The 27,728-nt window shown below is 36.9% G+C and overlaps 1 protein-coding gene and 1 long non-coding RNA gene across 5 annotated transcripts in view; one reads left to right on the plus strand and one right to left on the minus strand.

Moving 5' to 3' along the window:
- The window catches only part of LOC141376616 (uncharacterized), a 131,628-nt gene extending 115,273 nt beyond the window's left edge, over positions 1 to 16,355 (plus strand). For 2 of the 3 annotated variants that reach the window (XR_015502662.1, XR_015502663.1), the window contains 2 exons: positions 2,624 to 2,719; positions 16,217 to 16,355. This is a non-coding gene — a long non-coding RNA (uncharacterized LOC141376616). The remainder of the gene's footprint in view (positions 1 to 2,623; positions 2,720 to 16,216) is intronic. The other variant, XR_015502666.1, reaches the window with a different exon arrangement.
- ptpdc1a (protein tyrosine phosphatase domain containing 1a) lies at positions 39 to 27,728 on the minus strand. Of its 2 annotated transcripts, NM_001080596.3 has the most exon segments (10): positions 39 to 1,247; positions 2,809 to 2,919; positions 5,237 to 5,422; positions 5,505 to 6,628; positions 6,725 to 6,862; positions 11,319 to 11,437; positions 11,522 to 11,602; positions 13,551 to 13,722; positions 16,240 to 16,323; positions 27,604 to 27,728. In NM_001080596.3, coding segments are annotated over 9 exon segments (2,142 nt in total). In that variant the 5' UTR covers positions 16,316 to 16,323; positions 27,604 to 27,728; the 3' UTR covers positions 39 to 1,112.

Genomic DNA, 27,728 nt, shown 5'->3' on the forward strand with positions numbered 1-27,728 from the left:
AGTTGAATTAGTGTGTTAATAAGACAGTATGCCAACCGTAACATTCAAAATGTTTATTTTGTAGAACGCAATGGAAATGTAATAAATAAAAATATAGTGCTTTGAAAAATCCACACTCTTCCTTTTAAGAACTGAACAAGAAAAACTATACAATTCTTCCACAGACATGAATGAATAAACACATATTCTGCTGGCTACATGATTTGACAAAGACAATTACAATTGACAAAACAAAAAAGAAATGAGGTCAGTGTTAACACAGTGTTCGCTAGTATTAAACACCACAATACACATATTTGTATATTTGCGTTCCTAAATTCATTAAAAGAAGCAGCTTAGTTATAAATAATGCCGATAACAATGTAAAGAGCATCCTGCAAAAGTCTGTATACAGGGCAGTATTTTGTTTCATGTTACCAGGAATTGTATCAATACATTCTCAAATCCTTTTTCAAAATTGTGATCAAGTCCATGCTGATCTATTACTAATGTAAACAGCATTGCATTATGAATGAAAGCATTCAGCAGTCCCCTATTGTACTTCAAATACAATCATTTAAATTGCAAAGGCAAAAAATGAAATAAATAAAAAATCAGCAAATTTGACAATTTGCTTCATTCAATAAAACCATTAAAAATTTGATCATAAAATGAGATGTTGCACAGTGATATTATTTGGTTTAGTCAATAATGAGGTACGTCTAACGTCCTCTCTATTCAAACAGTTTTATAAGACAAAACATACTTTCATGAGAATTCTCAGTTCGTTAAATCCAAACGAAAGCATAAAAATAAATACATACAGGACATAGCTATTAATAAATAGTTTAATCAGTTAGCTAATAAATATTGTATACCAAAAATAAACTATTAAGGAAAAAAATTAGAAAAATAGCCTAACAAAACATTGTGGCACACATGTATGGCAGTAATTATTGTTCTCTCTCACATAAAAGACATTAAGATTACATTATTTAAAGGAGTGATCATGGCAAAGACACTGAATACAGAAAAAATAAACACCACACCTGTTAGTGTGTGCCTTTTTGTATCATTTGTTTCTTAAAAATGACAGTGCAGACTCCAGACTTGACTTTCCCTTATTCGGTTGATCATGGTACGAATGAACAGTGGCAGGTGAACTCCAGCTCCTCCATTGCTTTTGTCCTCAAATCCCTGAGAACAGGGACCATGACGTCTTTCAGAGCCTTATAGATTAATTGGCCATTCTCTGAATCTGAGGAAATCTGGAATGAAACAATATTACAATCACATTTTTAAGATTAGACTGATATTAAAATGACATAACATGGATAGTCATGTTCATCTAATTGTGCTAGTAGTCTGATTTAAAAGGCATCACAGATTGAATTGAAACAATATGTTAAAACCGTTATCCGATTGCTAAATAAAATAAATAAGACTTATAAAAGTGTAGAAATTGTCCATAAATGTTTTTAAGGTCCATTTCCAAACCTCAAAATTGACCTGAATATAATAAGTATTATCAATTAGATGAGGTTTTGAAGTTTATTGGCATCCTTAAACTCGAGAAAAATCAGTAGGAGCTGAGTGATATGACACCATGCATAAACGTGCATTAACACATATATTATGCAGTTTACATGCGTCTGTTGCCTCATCACAAACATGTCTGGGAAATTTCATAATACATACATGCTAAACTAACAAAAGACATATTGAGGCAGACCTTATGCCTCTTAAGGGTAGCAAAAAATAAATGTATACTTATATCCCACATTTTGAAGTCTGATGAGCTGAAACAAGACCCTTTTCCCAATTACCCTTTTCTGGCCTGTTTTCACTGAGTAGTATAGTACGGTATGGTATGCCTTTATGGTCATTTCCATTGTCAAAAGGTACCAAAAAGCGAACCGTACTATACCACTTTTTAGGTACCCTTTCAAGAGGATACTTAGGACAACAAAAGGGTACCAATAGGCGGAGCAAGACGTGCAGCTGAACGCTATTGGTATACAGAGATACGTCACTCGCTCATGTACAAGCAAGAAAAGGAAAACAAAGTAGGCGCCATTTCAAATACACAGCCGAGACATTACACTATAACAATAGATACAATATACAGCAGAATGTACTTTGTGCCCCATAGTTGTTTACAAGGTTGTCTAAAGCACGAGTGGTTTCGCTTACTCTTTTGCGCTTGCTGCACGTCTATGTTTGAAATAACGAACTTCTTGAGCTGATTATAATAACCTGTGCGTGATTACTGAAGTGCTTCTGACATCTGATCCTTTCAGAAACAGAAACTCGAGAGAAAAAACAAGGGAGCAAATGATTCTAGCAGCAGCCTAAAACATAAACAAACTGCCATGTTAAACTATTATCATCACCTTTTGAACTATTATAAAATCGGAATGACGGAATTACTTTCTAACAGAGGTAATGTGCTGGTGAAGATTAAAGATGCAGATGAGAGGTTTGCTACAACTATAAGCAATGTGTTACGTGCTGTTTTTGAATGTTAATAAGGACTAAACATATGCTGTGTGTAGTTTTTTTCTGTAATTGGTGACATATTGGAGACTGTAAGGGTCTGTTTGTGTTCACATTTGTTGCATTTATTTTTTTTATATAATTGCAGATGTTACTGCATTGATCACTGATCTGCAGTTCACCAGGAATTTACATGAGAACAAGGAAGCATAGGTGTTCGTGGTTCATGGTATGTCATTACCAGGTACTGAACTCTTATTATTCAGCCCTGCTTGGGTATATCCAGATTTTCATTCTGTGAATCTTTAAAGCCATTTTGTGGCCACGACTTACCCATGTAAATGCTTTGATTAAGCGTTCAAAAAAGGCATTCTCAACTTCCTCTGGAATTTTAAGCAAATGAGCAGCACAGTCGAGAATACAGAGAAGTGTTTGTTTTTGACCCTAAACAGCACAAAGACAAAACACAAGTGTTTTTAGAATACACACACACAATCAATTAAAATAAGAGGGGAAAATAGTCAAGCAATGCACATAAAATGAAGTGTTGCTTATAAAAGGGCTTCAAAAAACTTTCAAGGATCTAAAATGATTATAATTTTTTACAGTCGTTTAATAAAAACTGAGGAACAGAGGTAGTGCAGTTGAGCAAAATCTAATAAAGAAAAAAAACTGTGATGTGGGGACTTGCTTCTACATGTTGATGTAACAGATGTTTGAAAATTGCAGAAACTGGGTCTGAGCAAATAAAGGATGAATATATTTGGCTCGGTTTAAAGACACTGGTGATATTCCTACTGCGGTTCATTTTAATAATACATCCAAAATCATCCATACTGTGTTGTGCACCAATCAAATGGACCAAGGCCACTACACTGAAAAAATAATTCATTGAATTTACTACATGTTTTTAAGGCAAGCGTTTGCAAACAATTTATATGGGCTATATTTAGAGAAACAAATTAGTTAAGTAATTAATTTCATTTTCTTGTCGGCTTAGTGCCTTTATTAATCTGGGGTTGCCACAGTGGAATGAACCACCAACTTATCCAGCACGTTTTTACACAGTGCCCTTCCAGCCGCAACCCATCTCTGGGAAATTAATTTAGTAATTTTCAACTTAATTTGTCTGTTTAAATTCAGCCTATACAAACTGAGTGCAACCACTTGCCCTAAAAAAAAAGTGAATCCAATGAATTTTTTTTTTTTCAGAGTGAATAGGTTGTTTTTCGATGTTCAATGTTCAACATTCTGTTCAATGTTTGTTCTGTCTATATTAGTTTAGTCTTAAAATTACTGTGTGAATTTCAAGTAAGCCAGGACTTAGCCAGAGAAAGATGAATTAATATGTTCCAAAGCTTAAAAATTCTTCTGTTATAATCTCATATATTTGTACTTGTTCCTCACATAAAAAACCTACTTTTAGGACATAGTATAGGTAGGCAAATTGGGACGCTATCATTTTTTGTTTTGATTCAAAAACAAAGGGCCAAGAGAATAGTTAAAACAATGTAGAAAACAACAAGACCCAATCCCAATTCTATTTTTGTACCCCTACCACTTCCCCATGGCCCTTGAAACAGAGTGTAAAGGGGAAGGGCTTCAAAACTTAGCCCTAGAAATGGGACACCACTACAACACCAGCACACGTCATTATGTCATTGCGATTTCTTGCTTCATGTAAGTTTGACTGCTGTTGTGATTCCAGTTGTGTTATTTTTTGGTATTTATGTTCAGGAAATCACTGAAGGCATATATTATGTTATCATAACGATATAATGTGGCAAGACATTTACAAATGCATTTACACCGTGGCCATATTTATCTATATAAACAGACAAAAACAACATTAACATTATACCAGACCCTGTAAAAAGCTCATTCCCAGCCACTAGACTTTTCTGAAAGATTATTCGAGTGTCATTGAGTGACAGAATGTTGTGGGACTACTATACAAGAGTTATTGTTAGGGATTATAGATAGTAAAATTTAGCCTTTTTTTAAGCATGACGATTATGAATGTATTAAAACATATGCTTGTTTTTTGTAAAAAAAATTGTAATAATGACAATAAATACTTTACTTCCGGGTTCAGCCATGCTGCTGTTGTGGCTGGGGTATTTGGGAAATTTGCTTACCCCTTGGTTTTGAGTGTTGTCCTGAAAAATCTCAGTTTAAAGGAATATCTAGGCCTTCCCATTACCCATACGCCCAGGGCTTAATTTGTGCTGGAACACAGCGGATCCGGATCCGGCACCTCTGAAATCTGATGCGGCACCTTATTTTACCGATCCCCCTCCTTAACCCCCTCCTCCCCGCTGTTCACTTTTAGTTTCCATGACTCCAACACACTTCATTTTCGTCTGCGACAACCCTCCGCCATACACCTCCAAAGCCCCGAAACAACACCCCCTCCCCACCCCCCGCTCTCCACTTTCCAGCGCGACACCTCTCCATCGTCGAGTAACTTGTCAGATTTGTTACCCTGATTTGTTTCGGGTCCTCGCAATTTACAAATAAGCAGTGCCTTCTAGCTTAAGAAAAATTGAGACACTCTTACCCCTTCACATGAACGTGCAAAACGAGGGGTAAGGGGAAGGGCTAAGGGGTAGAATTGGGATTGGGCCTAAATGTCACCATTTTCAACCAAATATAAAAATAGCAAAATACAAAATTCTTTGTTGTTTTCATGAAAATATGGAAAGCAGTACTCATTTGGTGAAGCACTCCTCAAATCACATTGTTACATGTTCCTTGGTACCTTGTCGAGTGAATTCAGCGCATGCTCTGGATTCAGTCTGTTTCCAGACAAAGTCTCCACATCGTCCTTTGTGATGACGGGCTCCTTCAACTGCTCCAGCCAGGACCACATGAGCAGTGAGAGCACCACTGGATCTCTCTCGTTGCACAGCCTCTCCCATGCACCTTCACGAGAGTTCAGCTCCATCTGAGGGACAACAGAAAAAGATCATGATACAGAGGAACGTGATAAAGAATTGAAGACTCAAATATCTACTGCACACTCCTACCTGCCACACTGAGACTTTACTCCTGAGTTCCTCTCCATCAAGGTCCACAGTGAGAGCTTTGGCCACAAACAGATGACGAGTCTCAGGCGAGAGTTCACTCTGAAGTGTTAAAATGGGAACATCCTTGAAATGTTGTGTGACATCACAGTTTGAGTTTTTGTTAGTGCTTCTGCCGACTTGACATATTGAAAACATTGTACTGCTGTCATTAGTCCTCCCTAGAAATCCATAAGACATGCTGCGCTTGGCCACTTTCAGAGGTGCCTGTTTTACAGAGGCGGGAGAGCAGGATACTTGCTCTTCAATTTTTTTGGACTGTACCAAGGAGCTCCTAGAACCAGTTAAAAGGTCATGTTTGGGGCTGCTTTTGATATCTGATGGCAGAAGATCAGGAGTTTCTAAAGCTAATCTGCTCTGAGATGCATAAAGCTCGGAAAAGTTTAACCCAGATTTGCTGCCAAGATTTTGGGGACTTTGTAGCACGTGTACCCTTGGGTCTAGTTTGTGCAAAGCGGAGTCACTATAGCTAAAACACTTGCTTAAGATGAGCCGAGACCTGTAGGTATTGTCTACTGTCGGCCACCTCCAGAGCACATCAAACTCTTGGTCACTGCAGAGCGGCTGGTCGTGAGGTGGATCACACGGTGTCCCAAGCAAATTGGGCTGGTCGGGGGATCGAGGTGAGGAAATGGGAATGCCTTTGCCCCTCATTTCCTTCCCCAACTGCTGAAGGGCCTGCAGAGAGACGGTTTTCTCCACCTCCTCTGTGAGGTCTGGGATTTCCAACACCTCCTCTTCCACCGTCTGCCGGTTCTCTGCGATATCCAGCAGTAGCCTGCAGATCAGGTGTATGATCTTTGGCATGTTCTTCATGTGGCGCGCCTCATATCCATGCAGCAGATGCCGCTGACGGGTTAGATACTGCGACAACGTGACCTCATGAGCTTTAGGCTCGGCACATGAAAACACACTCCTCAGGGGCACAAGGAACTGGGCGAACTCTCGAACGCACAACAGTTGGCCACGGGTCTGGATTGAGTTGGGACGTTTAGCTCTAACGAACAAAATGGCTTGATCCGCACTCATCCGGGATGTGAAAACCAAGAAGCATGCTATTAAGACACCTATAAAAAAGTTAATTAATAATCAGGTAAATGCACATGTATATGGACTGAATGTTAAAGTGAACTTCTGAAATAGAATTGTTGTAGGACACTGACCTGTTCTGCCCAGTCCAGCATGGCAGTGGACAGCGATTTTCCCTTCTTGCATAGCAAATGACATCACCTTCACCATGTCAAGGATAGTAGTCAAGGATGCCACACCATAATCCTTCCAGCCAAAGTTGTAAAAATAAACTAGAAAAACATGAAAAGGCAATGTTCACACCAAACTAAAAATCTGATAGAAATATTTTCACATTCAGGACATCAAAGATGTAGCTGACTTTTTCAGAAGATTTTTTAACTGAACCTATGACTCTTAGTGATCTATAAAATTCAATAGCTATGTTTCCATCCAAAAATTTGTATTAAGTTTAGGCACAAAACTGGATTTTCGCATAAGACATGCAAACAAAGCAGCGTTTCCATCCATTGAGTCAAAGAGAACAAAATCATCACTTCCTGAGTAACTGGCGCCAAATATTAGAAGCTGCTGAAACTTTTCTTCATTTAATAAATTGCTTGTGCCTCAGAAGGCAATCCTGACATGCAGAGAGCGTACGGTAGCATTTAAAGGAGTGAGACGCAGAGCACAGATGCTCTTGATTCTGGAGGTCATTAATAATATAATAACACTAATACGGAGGTGGTTACCCCTTTTTAGAATGACCAAAACAACATTTCAGATGTTTTATAATGTGCTCAGCGTGCTGGTTTATCCATTCACACACCTTTTTTTATCATCACATGATTTCTTATAACAAAATCACATGACCTTTTTTAAATGTACATACTGAAATTTACGCATTTTCTAAATTTATGCGCATCTTGGCGTTTCTATCAAACAATTTGAATAATAAATATAGGTGGATGAAGACGTAGCTTTTGACTATTAAGAAAAATAAATTGGTACTTGTGTCTTGGATCGATACATTGAAGTCTTTTGAAGTGAAACAATTGGTCTGTGCAAGACGGTAAACATCATTTACAGTAGGCATGAGACGATAATCTGTCTCAGTGTTTACATCGGTTTGGAAAACTGCTACAATTTTCTGTAATACTGTTCCTGTGGTAAATGTAAGTTTTTTTTTGTTTAGTTTTTTACATGTCGTCAAAGATTAAAAAAATGTTAATTATTGTTCTAGGGCAACAGTGTCTCCAGCAGCAAAGGACCATCCACATCAAAAGCTACTGGTCAGCCCACAATCCTCTTAATGGTTGCGAAATATTTAAAAAGTTTCTTAAAATAAAATATATTGTGTTTAATGAAAAAAAATGTTGTTTTTTACGTAGGCATTTAAGAACTTATTTTGACTAGTAATCACAATACAAGAAAACATTCTTATACCGGCCCATGCATAATTTACAGTATTATAAACTTTAAAGGGCCATGACACCCCCCTCTTTCGGTTAAAGTCTACTTCAGAATTTTTTCAAAAGATGCATGATTAATGTTCGTGGAGCTCCGCGAGCATCGGGCAGGAGTGGGCGTGGCCAGCAGGGGAGAAGGGGAGCGAATAACTGCTGTTGTCATTTAGCTCACAAAATGAGACACAAAGAGGAGACGCATGAGTTTATAGTTTACAAAGTTAAAATGCAAAGAAATGAACAGTGATTTAATGCCCTGCTACATTTGTTATTCGTAATTTCTAGGGATGTAACGGTATCAGAATTTCACGGTACGGTAATACCTCGGTATGAATGTCACGGTACGGTATTTATTGAATCATTTACAGGAAAAAACAAAACTTATGAAAATACTCCAAAAAAGTGCCAAAAGTGTCAATGACATACAAATTAGCCATCTATCTGTAAGCTTTGAAACAGGAACTTCAATTTTAATAACAAAAAATTATTAACCCATGTAAAAAAATAAAAGTTTCAATTTAGTATTGTTGAAAACTCATCACATTCAACATTTAATCACTCACTCAGATAGAGATGGGTTTAAAGGAAAATGATCATATAACTATAATCTGGTAAAAGCTGGTATCTCTGGGTATTTACAATGTCCCCTGCAACAGAAAAAAAACCTCTCATTTGGGACTGAGGATTCTGGGACAGAGATATGACTTGGCCCATGTTGACAGCAGTGGGTAACGTTGTGCATTGTCTTTCCCCCACTTGAGAAGACAAACCATGAGTGAGATAGAGGTCTCTTTGCGGTACAAGTCAATGTCTGCATCAATCTGAACAGTGTGCTGTGTTTCTGCAGTCCCCATGACTGCTATTAGTCGTATTCACCAACTTGCAGGCACGTGCACACATAGGGCTCAACCTGTGCAGTGCACATGCCCTTTTTAGTCTTGGATAGAAAATGCCCTTCCAAATCGATCAAAAGTGCCCCCGCGACGCGACACAACCTCCGTCCAGCCCTTCAGTAGACAACACCGCTCTTGAGAATGCGCGCTCAACCCCCCCTCGGCGCTTTACAATACGCTCGCGACAACACTGCTATTCAGTACGCGCGCGGCGACAACACCCGCTTTAGGTTCGATCATTTCCATCTTTTTTTCATCTCCGCTACTAGCAGCACACTCCATTTCCGCATTACTGGATCTGTAGCGACAGCAGACCGCAAAGGATTATGGCTACGCCTGGGCTGATGGGAAATGTAGTTTAAGCTACCTGCTGTTCGCTTCAGTCGCCTGAGCAAATTTTCTCAGAAGACCTATAGTTTTACCGAGTCATGCGACTTCGGTAATATCGAAAAAAATTAATATTGCGATATGACGGTATTTACAATACCGTTACATCCCTAGTAATTTCATATACACATAACCACAATTTATATCATTATAAATATAAGTGTGTTCATGTAAACCCTATAAATGAGGACTTCTCCCTCAATCCCCGTATCCAGCAGACTCAGTGCAGCAGGTCTCCTGACCTGTCAATTTTAACCATTAACCCTGCTGGTAATCTGAAGGATTTAGGCAAACACAGCAGCACGGCGATGTGTCTGAATGTGAACGAACTCCTGATAAAACACAGCGTCCGCCATTCTCTAATTCTCGTGCTGCTCTCCCGACAAAAATGCTAGCAGCACACACACAGCTTTGCTGTATGATCGGCCCTGACAAGATCGTGGGGGAAAACATGCAACAAACCCCGTGGATGATGGAAACAAACGCATATGAGCCTTCATGAACGGCTAAATACTGTGCCGTGGTTTCCGTGTCTCTCAGCTCGGGCTTGACACTGGCAGGTCTGGCAGGTCTCATGAATTATTAAGCAGTCGGCTCTTCTCATAGGATAAGAAAACTCCGCTATGAATAATAATGAGAAACCGACGCGTCATCATTGCACTTGCAGTACTGCGCTACGTCGCCGATTTTGATCCCGCCCCAAAAATCATTTTAAACCCGGAAGCTGAAATTAGCTGACAAAAGCTCAAAATTATCCAGTTTTCCCCACAATTAAAGCTGACAGGTGCTAACATTGTCTTAATTGATGCTCAACACACAAATCTGTTAATATAAAAAAAAAAAAGTTCTCCGGGGTGTCCTGAATCTCCAGATTGAGATTGTACACAAATGATTTTATTTTTTTAAATAGACAGCAGTATTTAGGAGAAGCACAAATACCAATGTGATGAACAATAAAACATACACGTCCTCAACATTGCAAATAAACAGCCACAGCTCTTGCCCATGTATAGCCACAGCCATATCACCCTACAGCCCGAGACCGGTTACTCACTGAAGCCAAGTAGGGCTGAGCCTGGTCAGTACCTGGATGGGAGACCAAAAGGGAAAACTAGGTGGGAAGTGGTGTAAGTGAGGCCAGCAGGGGCGCTCAACCTGTGGTCTGTGTGAGTCCTAATGCCCCAGTGAAAGAAAAGGGGACACTATACTGTCAATGAGCGATGTCTTTCGGATGAGACTTTAAACCGAAGTCTTGACTCGGTGGTCATTAAAAGTCCCATGGCACTTTTCGTAAAGAATAGGCATGTAAGCCCGGTGTTCTGGCCAAATTCCCTCCATCAGCCCTTACCAATCATGGCCTCCTAATCATCCCCATTCACCAAACTGGCTCTCTCACTGTCTCTCCACTCCCCCTACAGCTGGTGTGTGGTGAGTGCACTGGCGCCGTTGTCCTGTGGCTGCCATCATATCATCCAAGTGGATGCTGCACACTGGTGGTGACGTGGAGAGACCCCCCACCCCCCTCATGATTGTGAAGTACTTGAGGCAGGAAGTTTGTGCTCCAATCCAGAAACACTCCTATATACTGTTTATTTTTATGTAAAAACATAGTTCATCTTCTTTCAGGACGACTGGAAATATAAATGACACAACACACAGCGGGCATCTCATCAGTGCTGACTCTTCCTTAATTTGCTAGACGTTTCATGCATGTTTCGACACGCTTGGCTCTGCGGAAAATTGTGCCTTCCATAGTTTCCCAGAAGGCAGAGCCTATAAGCACAGCACGGCTCTCAGGAGAGCTTGTTAAGGACTGTCAATCCCCATAAGCCTCAAAACCTGAATGAAAGCTGAACAACCATTGCAAGCAGCATCGCTGCAGGTTAACAAAGCAAATAGTGCTCAAAAGCTTCTTCAGCTTGTCAAACACACTGACGATTTAATGTAATAACAGTCAGGATTTACCTATTTAGATTGTTTGCGCGTATGTGTGAAATACTCACTCCCTGCCTCCATGAAAAGCTCTGGGCGATAAGTGAAGCCGCTCTCTGGCTCCAGAGTGCTGCCGCAGCTCGCATGTTCCCCTGGACGCTGCAGGTTGATTACAGTCTTTAAACCACATCTAGAAGTAGAAAAAAAGCGAGATTAAGCATCAGCCATCCTTGGTACTTGATGGGAATAATTTATTACATTGCGTTCAACGTACACATGGAATTGTTCAATGATGTTGAATTTTTCAACGATTTCAGTTGAAGGTCTTGCCATGGCTAACAGGTGATCGGTTATCCTGTGAAGCACAAGATACAAATATTGCAAAAATAAAAAATATATTAATGAATAAAAGAGAGCAAGTATATGTAGGGATGCACCAATACTAGTATCGGGTCGATACTTGGTTAAAATACTTGTGTCGAACATAAAAAGCTGATATCACGCACTCAACAGTATTTCACTACGTGGATGTGATTTTTTTGTCTTACTTGACTTCAATGACTCAATGTATTCATTAATGTATTATATATTAATAGCCAAGTCCTTCTAACAATCTATTTAAAATACATTAACAAATCGATACTGAAGAATACACCGAATATGCAGTGTGATCCTGTAAGACTGTGCGTATTTGTAGCAGTATGTCAAGATAAAATCACTTAAAACATCTCGCAAATATAACGAAAAACCGTGTATTACAGAGTTTTATGCGTCCCAATGTCAAGAGAGTGACCCTATAAGGAAATGTACACTGCACACACTTGATTATGTAATGTGTGGAGTCATGAACGTATTTTCAGTATCGGTTCATCCCTAAGTATATGTCAAGAAGGTTTTTTTGTTTTGTTTTAGATTTATTCATCCATCAATGTTTTTTACCTTACAAATATGGATGATTCAGCTTTAAAAAAGCTAAGTAGCAAGTATGCAACTGTAACATTGGCCAGAATAGTACAAGCTAGGGTTGCATGATACTGGAATTAGCTACCAATCGATACCAAAATTTTAAAAACGTCCATATCCTGCTAACATTTAAGCACTATTGAGCACGTTTTTAAACAGCGCTGATTTGCCATTGGGTTTATGTGCTCAACAGAAATGACTGTGAAGGTCATCAGTTCACCAAACTCACCGCTGTTCACTGAGTGTAATCACAGATAGAGGGACACTGGAGTGTTTAAAAGCTGTGATTCATCAGCGAATCGCTCATATGTCCACTTATAGGCAAACCAGCTGATCGACTTGACTTTAAAACACTCCAGTGTTTGTATCTGTGGTTACACTCAATAAACAGCAGTGAGTTTGGTGAACTGATGACCTTCACAGCCAATCACAGTCATTTCTGTTGAGCACGTAATCCCAATGATAAATCAGGAGTGTTTAAGAATGTGCTAAATAGCCCTCAAATGTTAGCGAGAAATGGACATTTTTAAAATTTCAGTATCGATTGGTACCAAATTCCAGTATCATGACAACCCTACTACAGACTGAAAGAGATTTTTTTGTATCAGTCCATGTACTGCCTAACTAAGGCTATACTCATAAATTTATATAAAATAATGGAGTGATGGATAAGTGGTTAGGAAAATGGACAAAACATTTTTTTATATTATTTATTTATTTAGTCACATATACCTTCCATACCAGTATCAAAAACAGCATATATATATATATATATATATATATATATATATATATATATATATATATATATATATATATATATATATATATATAGAATATAAAATATAATGTTTACATGTTAAATGTGCATGAATATATTAAATCAAAATGTTAGAAAAATATATTAGTAAAATCAAAATTAAATATAAAATAAAATAAATCGGGTGATTCATTCCGCTGTGGTGACCCAGATTAATCAAGGGACTAAGCCGAAAAGAAAAAAAATGAATGAATAAAATAAAGTGTTGCTTTCAACTTACAATGAAAAAACAATACAAATAAACATCAATGGTGCTTTTGACTACACAGTAAACATCAATTAGTCATGACAGCATAAGTTTTTAGTTCATAGTAACTTATTTAACCATGTTAACCATGTTAACCATTTTCTAACTTAAAATAACTTGAGTGACTTATAAAATTAAGTCAGTTTAACATGATATAAGTTCAATGGACTCATATTTGATTTAGCTTAATTTAAGGCAACCAGGATTTATTTACACAATGAATAGAAAATGACTCGCTGCTAAATATTAAAAAAGTGCCAGATGACAGCTTACCATGAGGAGTAGAGTCCTTTGACGGCTTGCTCCTTGTCGCTCCAGCGAGAGGGGTTTTCATATTTGCATGCTCGACCTCCACATGCCATGGAGCACTGCATATGTCCTGGGATGACATGCCTCAAAGTCTCACCCACCTTGGTGTACTTCGCCGTGGGTACTCGGACATTAACTGCGAAAACAGATGGAGAAAATTCAGAATTCACTCAGACCTAGCAGCTCCAATATGAATATGACTAATTACATCCGCAGCCCGTGATGCCAGTCTGTGCCTCAGAAATGCTTAACGCCACAATGACCCTCTGTGAAGACGTTGTCAAAACTTCCACGGCTGAGCTATGCCTCCTAACCAAGATCTTTTTATGAAAACCCATGACGATCTCCTCTATGATGGAAGAGCATGACTGTCTCTGCATTTAGCACAGCCTGAACCACCTAAGCACTGACCCCAGAGCAGTGAATCATCACTATACAATCACAAAAGCGACACGCAAACCTACTGATTCCCCAGTTGCACTTGAAGTCAGTGGGAGGCTGTGCTGAAGTGTGTGTGTGTGCGTGCGTGCGTGTGTGTCATCTCAGGTGGATGAGAATAAGGATGATGTTTTTTTATGAAATGGTAAAGACAGCTCTGGTTGTGTAACCCTGTCAGCATTTCAACAAAAGGAGTCTAAAATTACACCTTTTCAACTAATGCGCTGCATCTGCGACAGTGAATATGAAGATTTCATGCAATTAGGAGCACAGAAAGTGAATAGCACATAAAAGAAAAGTAGTTTTCTCTGTACGCCAGTGGACTCAGCAGTTCAAGAGGCTTATAAAATAATGGATATGAGCTTGAAGTTCTGGTTACCAATGCCATTAGTGTGCTCTTTCTCACCTAAGCCACTTGAGATAGTTTCCAGAATAATTAAAGATGCATTATCTCTGGTTTTTAAAAGAACCAGCTGAGATAGAATGAGTCATTTAAAATGATGAAGAAAAAAATACAGTAAGAACTATAAACTTCTAAAATATTATTATTGCAATTTAAATAACATTTATTTTTTACATTAAATAAATTGCTGTTTATTCATTTGAAATCTTCATACTTCCACTATCTGGCTTTTGCCACTTTTTAGCAAGTCATTTTTTTAAATCATTAAATCTTTTTTAAAATAGCATGTTCATTGTATGCATGCACACTCAATGGCCACTTTATTAGGTACACCTTACTAGTGCCGGGTTGGACCCCCTTTTGTCTTCAGAACCGCTTTAATCCTTCATGGCATAGATTCAAGAAGGTACTGGAACTATTCCTTAGAGATTTGGGTCCATAATGACATGATAGCATCACACAGTTGCTGCAGATTTGTCGGCTGCACATCCATAATGTGAATCTCCCGTTCCACTACATCCTAAACGTGCTCTATTGGATTGAGATGGGCCCAAAATGTGCCAAGAAAATATCCCCCACACCATTACACCACCACCACCACCAGCCTGAAGCATTGATACAAGGCAGGATGGATCTTTGCTTTCATGTTGTTTAAGCCAAATTCTGATCCTACCATCTGAATGTCGTAGCAGAAATTGAGACTTATCAGACCAGGCATTGTTATTTCAATCCTCTATTGTCCAATTTTGGTGAGTTTGTGCCAATTGCAGCCTCAGTTTCCTGTTCTTAGCTGACAGGAGTGGCACACAGTGTGGTCTTTTCCTGCTGTAGCCCATCCATCTCAAAGTTGGACGTGTAATGCGTTCAGAGATGCTCTTCTGCATACGTCGGTTGTAACGAGTGGTTATTTAAGTTACTTTTGCCTTTCTATCAGCTAGAACCAGTCTGGCCAATCTCCTCTGACATCAACAAGGTATTTGTGCACACAGAATATTTTCTCTTTTTTAGACCATTCTCTGTAAACCCTAGAGATGGTTGTGCGTGAATCATTGTAGATCAGCAGTTTCTGAAATACTCAGACCAGTCCTTCTCACATCAACCATGCCACATTCAAAGTCACTTAAATCACCTTTCTTCCCAATTCTGATGTTGGGTTTGAACTGCAGTAGAACATCTTGACCATGTCTACATGCCGGAGTTGCTGCCATGTGATTGGCTGATTAGAAATCTGCTTTAATAAACAGTTGGACAGGTGTACCTAATAAAGTGGCCGGTGAGTGTATGTATATTTAAAGTTAGGCTCAGAAAAATCATGTTTAGTTTTACATAAATATATCTGCTACACTTAATGATGATGAAATATTATAAAAAAATTTTAAATATTAAAAAATTTAAAATATTAAAATATTATAAATATTATAAAATTTTAAATATTATAAATTAGGCACTATTTATTGTGCCATGTATATAAAACCACTTTTGTTAATTACATTTGATGCAAACACCAAAATTACCCATCAAGAAAATGTAAAAATATTTAATTTGCTGTTTGTATATCACATCAAGTCTATCTATCTATCTATCTATCTATCTATCTATCTATCTATCTATCTATCTATCTATCTATCTATCTATCATTTTAATTTTATATATATATATATATATATATATATATATATATATATATATATATATATTTTTTTTTTTTTTTTTTTTTTTTTTTTTTTTTTTTTTTACTTTTTCAAATAAATACTTTGGATTTATAATCAAAATATTCTTTCATGCACAGGTAGAGAAACAGAAGTAGAATACCTGTCTCCATGTCAGTGTTGGACTCTCTGCTGGTGGAGTAGGGCAGATCACTCACCAAACTGACACCTGCTGCCATGACCGACACTGAAACATGGGAGCAAACATGCTGTTAACGCCTCAGACACAAAACAATGGCAGGGCAAACAGTCAAGACACAACATAAACGAGGAAGTTATATGGCTGGTTGCCTTGGAGTTTTCTCCCTTGGGAGGAAAATGTGCAATGTCTGTTGCTGTGTGTCACACACCAGATCTAGTGTCACTGTAACATATAATGTATATGTACTGTATATAGTGAGGTGTTATTATTCTCCCCCCAGTTCATCCATCAAACATTAAAAGTAACTTTTTACAATTAACTAATTACTTTAATCACTCAAAACAAGTTTTTTTTTCTGTTGCAGTATTAAAGTATACGTTTAATAGTACTGTTGGAAATACAAAGGGAAACTAATATGGAGGAACAAAACTAGTTTGGCTTTAGATATGCTTGTGATACTAATAAAAAGTAAAAAAAAAAAAAACACCAAAAATGATGTTTTTTTCACACTGAATAAAAATAAAGCACATGGCCAAATGTACCTCAGTTTTCAGTATGCATATGGATTATTAGTAGCACATCCTTAGCACTTTAAAGTGATACTATATTAGTACACACACACAGAGGCTCAGAAAACGTCATTGTGTTAGTTTAACCCTACACTTCATTGCAGATCAAGTGTCAACAGTTGACTACTCGCATTACCTTTGTGACAATAATAGCCATCACTTTAATCACACGTAGGAGTGGCGATGACTGCAACTATCCTGCTCTCAAACAGAACCTGTGCCTCTGGGTTTTCATTTTGTTTTGAAAGCTGAGAGCTTGAACTAATTTTAAAATCACATTTTTTTAACAATGCAACTACATTAGCCAGCCTGTTCTGCCCTATACTCTTTAAAATATAAAGGTTCCAAAATTGGGTTTACTACTGGATATGGGGGAGCCATTTTTGGATTTCAAAAGAATTTTTGCAGTTAAAGCAAATTCACATTTCAGACAAGCAAATCGGCCATTGCAGTTAGACTTTTATGAGAAAATTAATTTGTCATTTATTAGTAATTTTCACACTTCCACGACAATTGGCTTGCATAATAATTAAATTAATTAAATGATCCTTTTTCTGGACTAAAAATACATTCATGTTAGCCTATCTGGTCCCTGGCAAGATTAAGTCAGAAGCTGTTGCCATTTGATCATAGCACACAACTCAAATGTTCCATGATCCAACAAACAGCAATTGAACATGTTCAGTCAGGTGAAAACAAACTCTGACCAACTGCAACAAATACTGTCAGGGGTCAAACTCCAGCAGACTTTGTTTGTTTGTTGGTGTTTGTCAAACCAGTGTGAATTGGCCTTTAAATGTGAAAGTGTCTTTTTCTGAATTGAAGGATTCCAAAATCCAAAACGGAATTGAAACTGGGCCTAAAACTTGCTCCATATCTACATGCAGTGCTACATTGCTAATTAAATGGCTCAAAGATGTTTTCATATTAAATGCATTTACCCGAGTACACTTTCATGTTGCACTAGATTTAAGTTATGTTACTCCTTCCAAAAGATGTTCTTATAACTAAAATCATTCCAGATTCTGCAGTGCGAACATGCCAAAAAGCATTGCATTGCTGCCAACAGTTCTAGGAACTGTAAAAAGTTTCCTCTGGTGTGAAAGCTGCCATGGGTGTTAAAGGGTTATCCTGTAGCTGATAATCAAATATACACATTAATTGAAACTTCTAATCAACTAACCAAAATAATACAGAGAGTGACTCTTAAAATATTTTGCTTCCACAATGATGCCACTAAAAAATTTGCTTCCCTAAGCAGAGGTCTCTTAAAATAATTAGGGATGCACAATATATCGGTGGCCATATTGTTATCGGCCAATAAATGCTATTTTATCATGTTAGCGTTATCAGTCCGATATACAAATTTGGCCGATATCTTTAAGCCAATAGATTACGTAATTGTATTGCCTGCTTTAGGGATGTGTGGGTCAAACTTGTTCAGTGCACTATAAGATTTTCTCACATTGTTTATTTCTTTAAAGTCTATTACCACAAAGTTTGCATGGTATTGCTGTTTATTAATATTTCATTAAGTAACCATATTCATTTTCATTGTAGATATGTTTGATAGAAGTTATTGTGCATTTTGGTTAAATCGCATCAGGAAATATATTACATGATGTGCATAAGTGAAAGATAACTTTGTGTAAGCACGAGAGAATCTTGGGGAGTGTTTTAAATGACCCAGCCACTAAACATTGTACATATAACATGTTTTTTCAAGACCATTTTATCTGGTTTCAGTTCTTAGCTTTTTCATGTTCATTTTCATTCATTCATTCATTTATTTATTCATTTTCTTGTCAGCTTAGTCTCTTTATTAATCCAGGGTCACCACAGCGGAATGAACCGCCAACCTATCCAGCAAGTTTTTACACAGCGGATGCCTTTCCAGCCACAACCCATCTCTGGGAAACATCCACACACATACTCATACACTACGGACAATTTAGCCTACCCAATTCATCTGTACTGCATGTCTTTGGACTGTGGGGGAAACCGGAGCACCCGGAGGAAACCCACGCAAAGGCAGGCCAACTGAGCCGAGGTTCGAACCAGCGACCCAGCGACCTTCTTGCTGTGAGGTCACAGCACTACCTACTGTGCCAATTCCTCGCCATGTTTGTTTTCATTTTATTTAAAATATATTTATTTTATTTGTTTGTTAATTAAATCCCGTATTTAACCTATTGTTTTTATACAACAGTCAAGTTGCATGTTAATTTGCTACGAAGAAAAGGAAATAGTTTATTTTTTGCATACTGATTTATATGAAACTGTGAATATAGGTCTATATAATCACCTTGCAAGTTTAAATATTATTGGATTATTATTTATTTATTTATTTATTTATTTTTGTTTGAGTAGGCTATTTTGAGATCAGTTCAGACTTTTATGAAGTTTTTAAAATAAAATCAGTTGTTCACTGTATAAAAATATAACATTTTAAATTATTTATATTTATCAGCTGTTGTATATCGGTTATCGACATCCAACAGAGTTATCGATATCGGCCAAAAAATCCATATCGATGCATCCCTTATAATAAGCACTTTTACTAATCCTTATGAACAGGTCAATTTAAAGATCGACCGAAAATGGGTTAAATGGTAATAACATTAAACTGACCACAACAGACCTTGGTAAACCACATTACATGATAACATGCTGTTCTCACCTACAGTTCATTTTGAAGTTGAAATGGAAACTCCTGCAAGTGCAGAGTTTGCTGGCATAACAAAAATGCACAAAATATTTTAAAATGATAATTATTGCTATAAAAGTAATATATTCAACACATCCCAATCAGAGAGCAGTGTGACCTTGTGTCAAGCATTAGTGTTGCATACACAAGTGGTTTATTCAAATTTGACCAATCACATGGGGCCTTAAAACCTTTATATCTGCATTAGGTGCTATTACGCCACTGGCTAAACCAGGCCCAAAGGTGAACCTAGTGTCTCAGAGAAGAGAGTTAAAAATAAACACTAATGTCAAGAGTAGGATCAATTAAAAGGACAACAGCCAATATGTATCAGACTATCTGCTGAGTTTTTCTAGTCATTCATAGTGTTTTTAAAGTCACAGTTAGAAATAATTCAATCAAAAAAATATTTATTTCCCGTTTATTTTAGTACAGTGCTATCTGGAAAGTATTCATAGCGCTTTACTTTTTCCACATTTTATGTTACAGCCTTATTCCAAAATGAATTAAATTCATTTATTTCCTCAAAATTCTACACACAATAACGTGAAGAAAGATTTTTTGAAATTGTTGCAAATGTATTAAAAACCTAAAAAAAATAATAATAATAAAAACATGTCACATGTACATAAGTATTAACAGCCTTTGCTCAATACTTTGATGATGCACCTTTGGCAGCAATTACAGCCTCAGGTCTTTTTGAATGTGATGCAACAAGCTTGGCACACCTGTCTTTGGGAATTTTTGCCCATTCCTCTTTTGCAGTACCTCTCAAGCTCTATCAAGTTGGATGGAAAGTGACGGTGTACCGCCATTTTCAGATCTCTCCAGGTATGTTCAATTGGATTTAGGTCTGGGCTCTGGTTAGGCCACTCAAGAACATTCACTGAGTTGTGAAGCCACTCCATTGATATTGTGGCGGTGTGCTTTGGGTCATTGTCCTGCTGGAAGATGAACCGTCGCCCCAGTCGGAGGTCAAAAGCACTCTGAAGTAGGTTTTTTATTCAGGATGTCTCTGTACATTTGCTGCATTCATCTTTCCCTCTATCCTGACTAGTCTTCCAGTTCCTGCTGCTGAAAAACATCCCCACAGCATCATACTGCCAACACCATGCTTCACTGTAGGGATGGTATTAGCCTGGCGATGAGCGGTTACTGTTTTTTTTGAGACGGAACGCCAAAAGAGTTCAATGTTAGTCCCATCAGACTAGAGAATTTTGTTTCTTATTGTCTGGGAGTCCTTTAGATGCCTTTTGGCAAATTCCAGGTGGGGAGTGTCTTCCGTCAGGCCACTCTACCTTACAGGCCTGATTGATGAATTGCTGCACAGATGGTTGTCCTTCTGTAAGGTTCTTCTCTCTCCACAGAAAAACATTGAAGCTCAGACAGAGTGACCATTGGGTTATTGATCACCTCCCTGACTAAGGCCCTTCTCCTCGATCACCCAGCTTAGATGGCCGGCCAGCTCTAGGAAGAGTCCTGGTGGTTCCAAACATCTTCCACTTACGGATGATGGAGGCCACTGTGCTCAGTGGAACTTCAGAACAGCAGAAATTTTTCTGTAACCTTCCTCAGCCTTGTGCCTCGAGACAATCCTGTCTTCGATGCCTACAGACAATTCCTTTGTTTTTATGCTTGGTTTGTGCTTTGACATGCACTGTCAACCCTGGGACATAATGTAGACAAGCCTTTTCAGATCATGTACAATCAACTGAATTTACAACAGGTGATCTACAATTAAGCTGCTGAAACACCTCAAGAATGACTAGTGGAAACAGAATGTACCTGAGCTCAATTTAGAGCTTCACGGTAAAGGCTGTGAATACTGATGTACATGTGATTTTTCAGGTTTTTAATTTTTAATAAATTACAAAATTCTTTTTTCACATTGTCATTATGGGGTGCTTGTGTATAGAATTGAGGAAATAAATGAATTTAATCCATTTTGGAATAAGGCTGTAATATAAAAATTGTGGGAAAAGTGAAGCGCTATGAATACTTTCCAGATGAGGTGTAAGACCATTACATAAATTATTTAAACAATAATTAACATCTAAAATAGCATTGCTTTAAAAAAAGGGCATATCACAAGAAATATGATTAGTGCAATACTCAACAACAATATAGCATATTTTCCCAGTTCAATCCTAAATTTTTGCTGAAAGCATGACTGAAGATACAGATGACTCACTTCAGGCTGTTTAGGATTTCTTCTTTCGTTTGGGAAACCAATATTCACATTTATTGAGCAATTTTACATTTACAGAAATCTACATTGACAATAAACGCAATGCAATATACAAAAAAAGCATAATAACAGCATTTCTACATCTTTTCATTCTTTAAAACGTCGCAAAGAATAACAATTAAAAACCTTAACGCGTATATAGACTTCAAACTATGCTTCAATCCAAAACCTCTAATGTTTTCATTTGAGGAGCATTTCTTCTGTCGAGTTTATTTATGTCTCTGTATTACTAATCTAAAGTAATGAAGAAGAAAAGTGCTGCCTAAGTAATGGCTCTTTGCATCTGGTTTGTTTAGCGATCTGTGGCGCATTCAGGGTGATGTTAGCAGTCATCTGACGCGCCATGATTAATTCATACTGAAAACTGAGAAGACACAGGACAGCAGAGTGCCATTATGAGACTCATTTGAATTGTAACGTACACTTCTCTTAAAGCACTGATCCAGCAGAGACAGTGAAACCTCACCCGAGTCATCCAAAAACTCAATCTGACTCTACTCAATCAGTGTGCGCTATTTATCGGATTACGAATGGATTTTTCCTAATCCTGATCAACACATCAATAGGCAAGACAAAGACTTGTGCGTCTTGAGGCTTACATTTGAGCACACGCTGCGATGATTTCTTAACTCAGTTGAATCGTTTATAAGCCGTTTCAATGAATTTTAATGAATTAACATTGTGAACATGATTGCAAACCATATTGCAGCTTTCACCCTTACAAAAGCTGTTGGGTGAATCCTTGAGCGCTGCCCACTGGATTTAAATCAAAGGGCGCCGATCACTTTCATCTAAACTTTGAACTGATTTTTCAAAGCGTTTTCAAAACAAGCAGAGTTATAAAAGAAGTCTATACATACTTTATATCTGATTAGTTTGACCACTTCATTTGCATCGTTTTCACTCAATGTTATTTTGAGGACTGTTGATAAAATGAGATCTGTTCATGTAATGAACCATAAAAAAACTAAATTTGCTCCCCCCTAAATGGTTCCAAACTAGTATGAGACAAAAGGAGATATGAAGAGTTCAGATAAAAAAAAAAAACTTCTAAGTGCCGTCTGAAATTGTCTTCTAATATTAACATTTTTCCCAGCCTCCTATATGTCTTGATTCAGTCATTTTACTTTTATGGCAAAAAAAACTTTTTTATTGCTTTTAACATAAAATAACTGAACATAAACATAAGAGGCTGAGAGAAATTATCATTGTAGAAGAAAATTACACTGTAAAACCCAAAAAGTTAAAAGGTAACTCAAACCATTTGAGGAAACCGCTTGCAACAATCCATTTAAGTTCAAAAACTGATCATAATGAGTGCTGTGAACTTAATCTGTTTGAGTAAACGAAGCAATTTGAGCATAGTAAAACCCAATAAATGAAGAACTCTGTACTGTAAAACCCAATAAGATCCGGCAACTCAAACCGTTTGAGAAAACCAATTGCTACAAACCATTTTTGGTAAAAAAAAAAAAAAAAAAATCTATACGAGTACTGTGAACTTAATCCATTTAAGTTAAAGTAATGAGGTGTTTAACTCATTACCTTCAACACTGAGTTCAAAACTCTTATCAAATGAGTAGAATTAACTTTCAGTAAACTTACTCATTTAATTTGATAAAGTTGACTGTTGGGTTGTTTTACAGTGTACAGATGACACTTAGAGCTTTTTGCATCTGAACTCTTCATATTCATATTCATATTTTGGTCACCAGTTACCGTTGACATCCACAGGGCTTCTGCAAGTTAAGTAATTTTTAAATCAATAAAGACATTTTTTAAGACCATTATGAACTCAATTTTAGACTCATACAGGGCTAAACGCTAAGGAGTTTTTCAAATGGCCCAGATGGAAAATATTTTTATTTGACCCATTCAAAAAATTATAATTTAATACATTTAATAATACAATAATAACTTAACAATAAAAATAAATATTTTTGATATTTCTTAGCAAAATTGTTAAAATATTGTGTCAAAACAAGCAAGCTCTATTTGTAAACATACACTTTTTTTCAACATAATTGTTCTTTAAAATAAAAAAGACAAATGTTTTAAAACTATAATAAATTAATGCATCCTTAACAGTCGGTCCAGGTCAGTGTCTTTAGCAGTACATACATAGGGAACTTGTGTTATTATAAGGTGAAAAATTAAACCATTATGGTAAATAGAGTTATAAATTACATTATTCAAACAAAAAGTTAAAGTCCGTGTGTGTTTATAGTTTAGGTATTTTATTTTATAGTATATGTTAGTTATGCATAGGTTTTTTTATAATAGCTCTTATGTCCAGTGTTGCATGTGTATTTAGGATTAATTTATGTAGCACCGTTGTCTGGCAAGACATAACATTTTGTTCCTTTGTGTGTCCACACATGTAGCGGAATGACAATAAAGCTCGACTTGAACTGCTGGATGGAGACGCAGTAGCGCAGGAGGTAGTGCTGTCACCTCACAGCAAGAAGGTCGCAGGGTCGCCGGTTCGAGCCTTGGCTCAGTTGGCGTTTCTGTGTGGAGTTTGCATGTTCTCCCCGCATTCATGTGGGTTTCCTCCGGGTGCTCCGGATTCCCCCACAGTCCAAAGACATGCAGTACAGGTGAATTGGGTAGGCTAAATTGTCCGTAGTGTGTGTGTGTGTGTGTGTGTGTGTGTGTGTGTGTGTGAGTGTGAGTGTGAGTGTGAGTGTGTGTGGATGCGTCCCCCAGAGATGGGTTGTGGCTGGAAGGGCATCCGCTGCGTAAAAACATGCAGGATAAGTTGCCTGGAAGGGCATCCGCTGCGTAAAAACATGCTGGATAAGTTGGTGGTTCATTCCACTGTGGCGACCCCGGGTAAATAAGGGGACTAAGCCGACAAGAAAATTAACGATGAATGAATGAACTGTTGGTGATTGTATGGGTGTTGATGGCCAGACTGGGTAGCTATACACAAACAAAGGAAAATTAAGAGCTTAAAAAGATATTTAAGACCTACAACACAATATTTCAGTCAATTTAAGACTTTTAAGGCCTAAAATTCTGTTTTTGAGATTTAAGACATTTTAAAACACTGCAGATACCCAGCATGCTAAAAATATATACAATGTAAGTCGATGGCTACTGGTTTCAAAATGACTTCAAAATATCTTATTAACTGTATTCATTATGGTTAAAGCGTGAATTGTCACTTTAAAACAGTAGTTTAGTCAGCATGCTGCTTTATTTTAACACTAAACTGCATCAGCTTTAGTAACCACAACCTCTCTGAGTGTACATTAATTTTGTTTATTTAGATGGTTTTTCCGATACGACCACAGAGCTGGAGTGCAATTTTTGCCTAAGCCAGTTATACGAGTCAGTGAAGCACTTACAGAAAACTTGCTGTTGTTGCTGGCTCTCTGTCTGACCCTTCACATGCCCTCTCCTTTACAAAGCACCAAGTACATCTATGCAGAGATCCATCATCGTGGGAACATTCAATGAGGAGTCAAGTTCATTTACATTACTACAAGACTTCCAGAGCAAACTGCAGCATGAATTGCAGCTCAAGGTCAGCAGGAACTTGTTTTTGTTACGTAATCTTGTACTGCTTTTATATTATCGAGTGAAGAACATTTGAACAACCAATCGTTTAGGGCAGATGCTGCAGTAAAAGATTTATTCATTTGAGACGGAGGGACCTTAAAGGAACGCTGCATCGCTGAATATGGGAATGTAAAGGAAGAACTTCTGGAAAGGTGTGAAAGAAATAATAGAAAAGATACTTGGGGTTAATATACTAATATCTCCTTTAGTTTTTTATTTCATTTATATCCCAAGGAGATCAAGTTAAAAAAGAGCATCTTATTTATGAATATATTTTTGAATATACAGTTTATGAATATACAGTTGAAGTCACAATTATTAGCTCCCTAATGATTTTTTCCCCTTTTTAACGGAGCTAATAATTGTGACCTTGAAATGTTTTTTTATTAAAAACTGCTTTTATTCTAGCAAAAATAAAGATTTTCTCTAGAAGAAAAAATATTATCAGACAGACTGTAAAAATGTCCTTGCTTTGTTAAATTTTTTGGGGGGGAATATTTAAGCTATATTTTTGATAGTCTACAGAACAAACCATCATTATACAATAGTCTGCCTATACTAACCTGCCTAGTTACCTAATTAACCAAGTAAAGCATTTAAATGTCAATTTAAACTGTACAGAAGTGTCTTGAAAAATATCTAGTCAAATATTCTGTACTGTCATCATGGCAAAGATAAAATAAATCAGTGATTAGAAATGAGTTATTAAAACTATTATGTTCAGAAATGTGTTGAACAACTAATAATTCTGACTTTAACTGTATGTATTCTGCAAGCGAAACGGCTTATTTCTCTAAATTGAAAAAGTATATGTGCACCAAATATAGACTGTTGGCTGAAAGAGATGTTAAACATGTCAATGAAAAAAACGTCTATATTAATAAATAAATATATATATTTTTGATAGAGTTGAGGGGAACTTTTATGTTGTTTTTAAAAGGTGGTGGAGTTGGAAATGTTTCACTTGAAGATTAGTAAAAGAGTTGATACTGCTTTCTCATGTAAAATGCTGTTGATTTGTTTGCTTGTTGGTTTATGTTTACCTGGTATATGGAAATGTGTATGTACATGTTAAACTACAATTAAAAGAAATTGGAAGATAAAAAGATTAATTAATTAAATATCTTTAGTTAGTTAATTTATTGCTAAATCAGAAACTTCATGGCAAGATCAACATGAATACATGCTGCTACATAATCATAGTAACTTCAATAACAACTTCAATTAAATGTATTAAACCAAATAAACTATACACATATACACACTCACATCATGAAAGCTACAATATTTGTTGTTCAAACACGTCTTTTAAACTTTTAATATCTAGTCACAGTCTGTCAAAACTAAATTATAACTATTTTTAATTAATGTTTTCATGCCTGTCTAACCCCACAGCATCCAACAAGTTACTGAGGGAAAGTTGGTTTTATATTTGCACATTCATTCAATAACAACTTGTTACATATTGTTTACTATGGTACTTTGACTATTCAGCTTGAAATCACATGAAAATAACACTTCAAAACAACATTAACACTGTTAGTTTGATCATTAACAATGTGGTACTTTGATAGTCGTTGGCCGCTAATGGGATTTCAGTATTTAGAATTTGCAAAGAATATTTTACTGAAATTATATTATTAAAGAGAAAGTCTGAATGTGTGAATATACAACCAACTTTACATCAACAAGTTAAATAAATTGGGGTTTATTAAAGTGTCTTTAATCTATAGTCTTTGGGTTTATACAACATTATTTACCGTATATTGAAACAACACTTAGGCTACTTAACAATAGCACTATTCAAATGGTACTAACAGCATTCTTGTAATCGACAATAAACATTTTGTAACATCTTGTTAATTTCCAGTATCTCATCTGTGTGAAATGTCGCTTTGGCTAAAAAAAAATACGACCAATACTGTACGTAAATTTTACGTCCAAAATTTTCGTACAGTACATTACTGTTATTAACACTCACAAAAGGACAGTGCAGTATGTTTTTATCCACATATCAGCCTCTGTAGTTTAAGAATTATTCCCCGTACAGACATTTAATTATAACAATCCGATTCGCAAATACACAGTAAACAATCTTAAAGAGCAGACCACTAGATTAACTAATAAACTGGTTGCTTAATCTCTTGCGGTGCATATCTCTCAGCTAGCCATTAATGCTATTGTGCTAAAAGCAAATGCTAACATTATGTCTCATGTGTCCGATGGTTACATACCTCGGTCCGTGGGTGCGGATTCTGTTAGCTGAAGACCATTGTTTCCACTGAACTCATGGTGAAATGCAAAAGCATGAATCAACAGCAGACGCGGGCGCGTGCATTTGTATCAGTTTCGCTGCTCA

This window comes from Danio rerio, chromosome 11 (genome assembly GCF_052040795.2).
Source record: "Danio rerio strain M-AB ecotype USA chromosome 11, GRCz13ab, whole genome shotgun sequence".
NCBI classification, from domain to species: domain Eukaryota; kingdom Metazoa; phylum Chordata; class Actinopteri; order Cypriniformes; family Danionidae; genus Danio; species Danio rerio.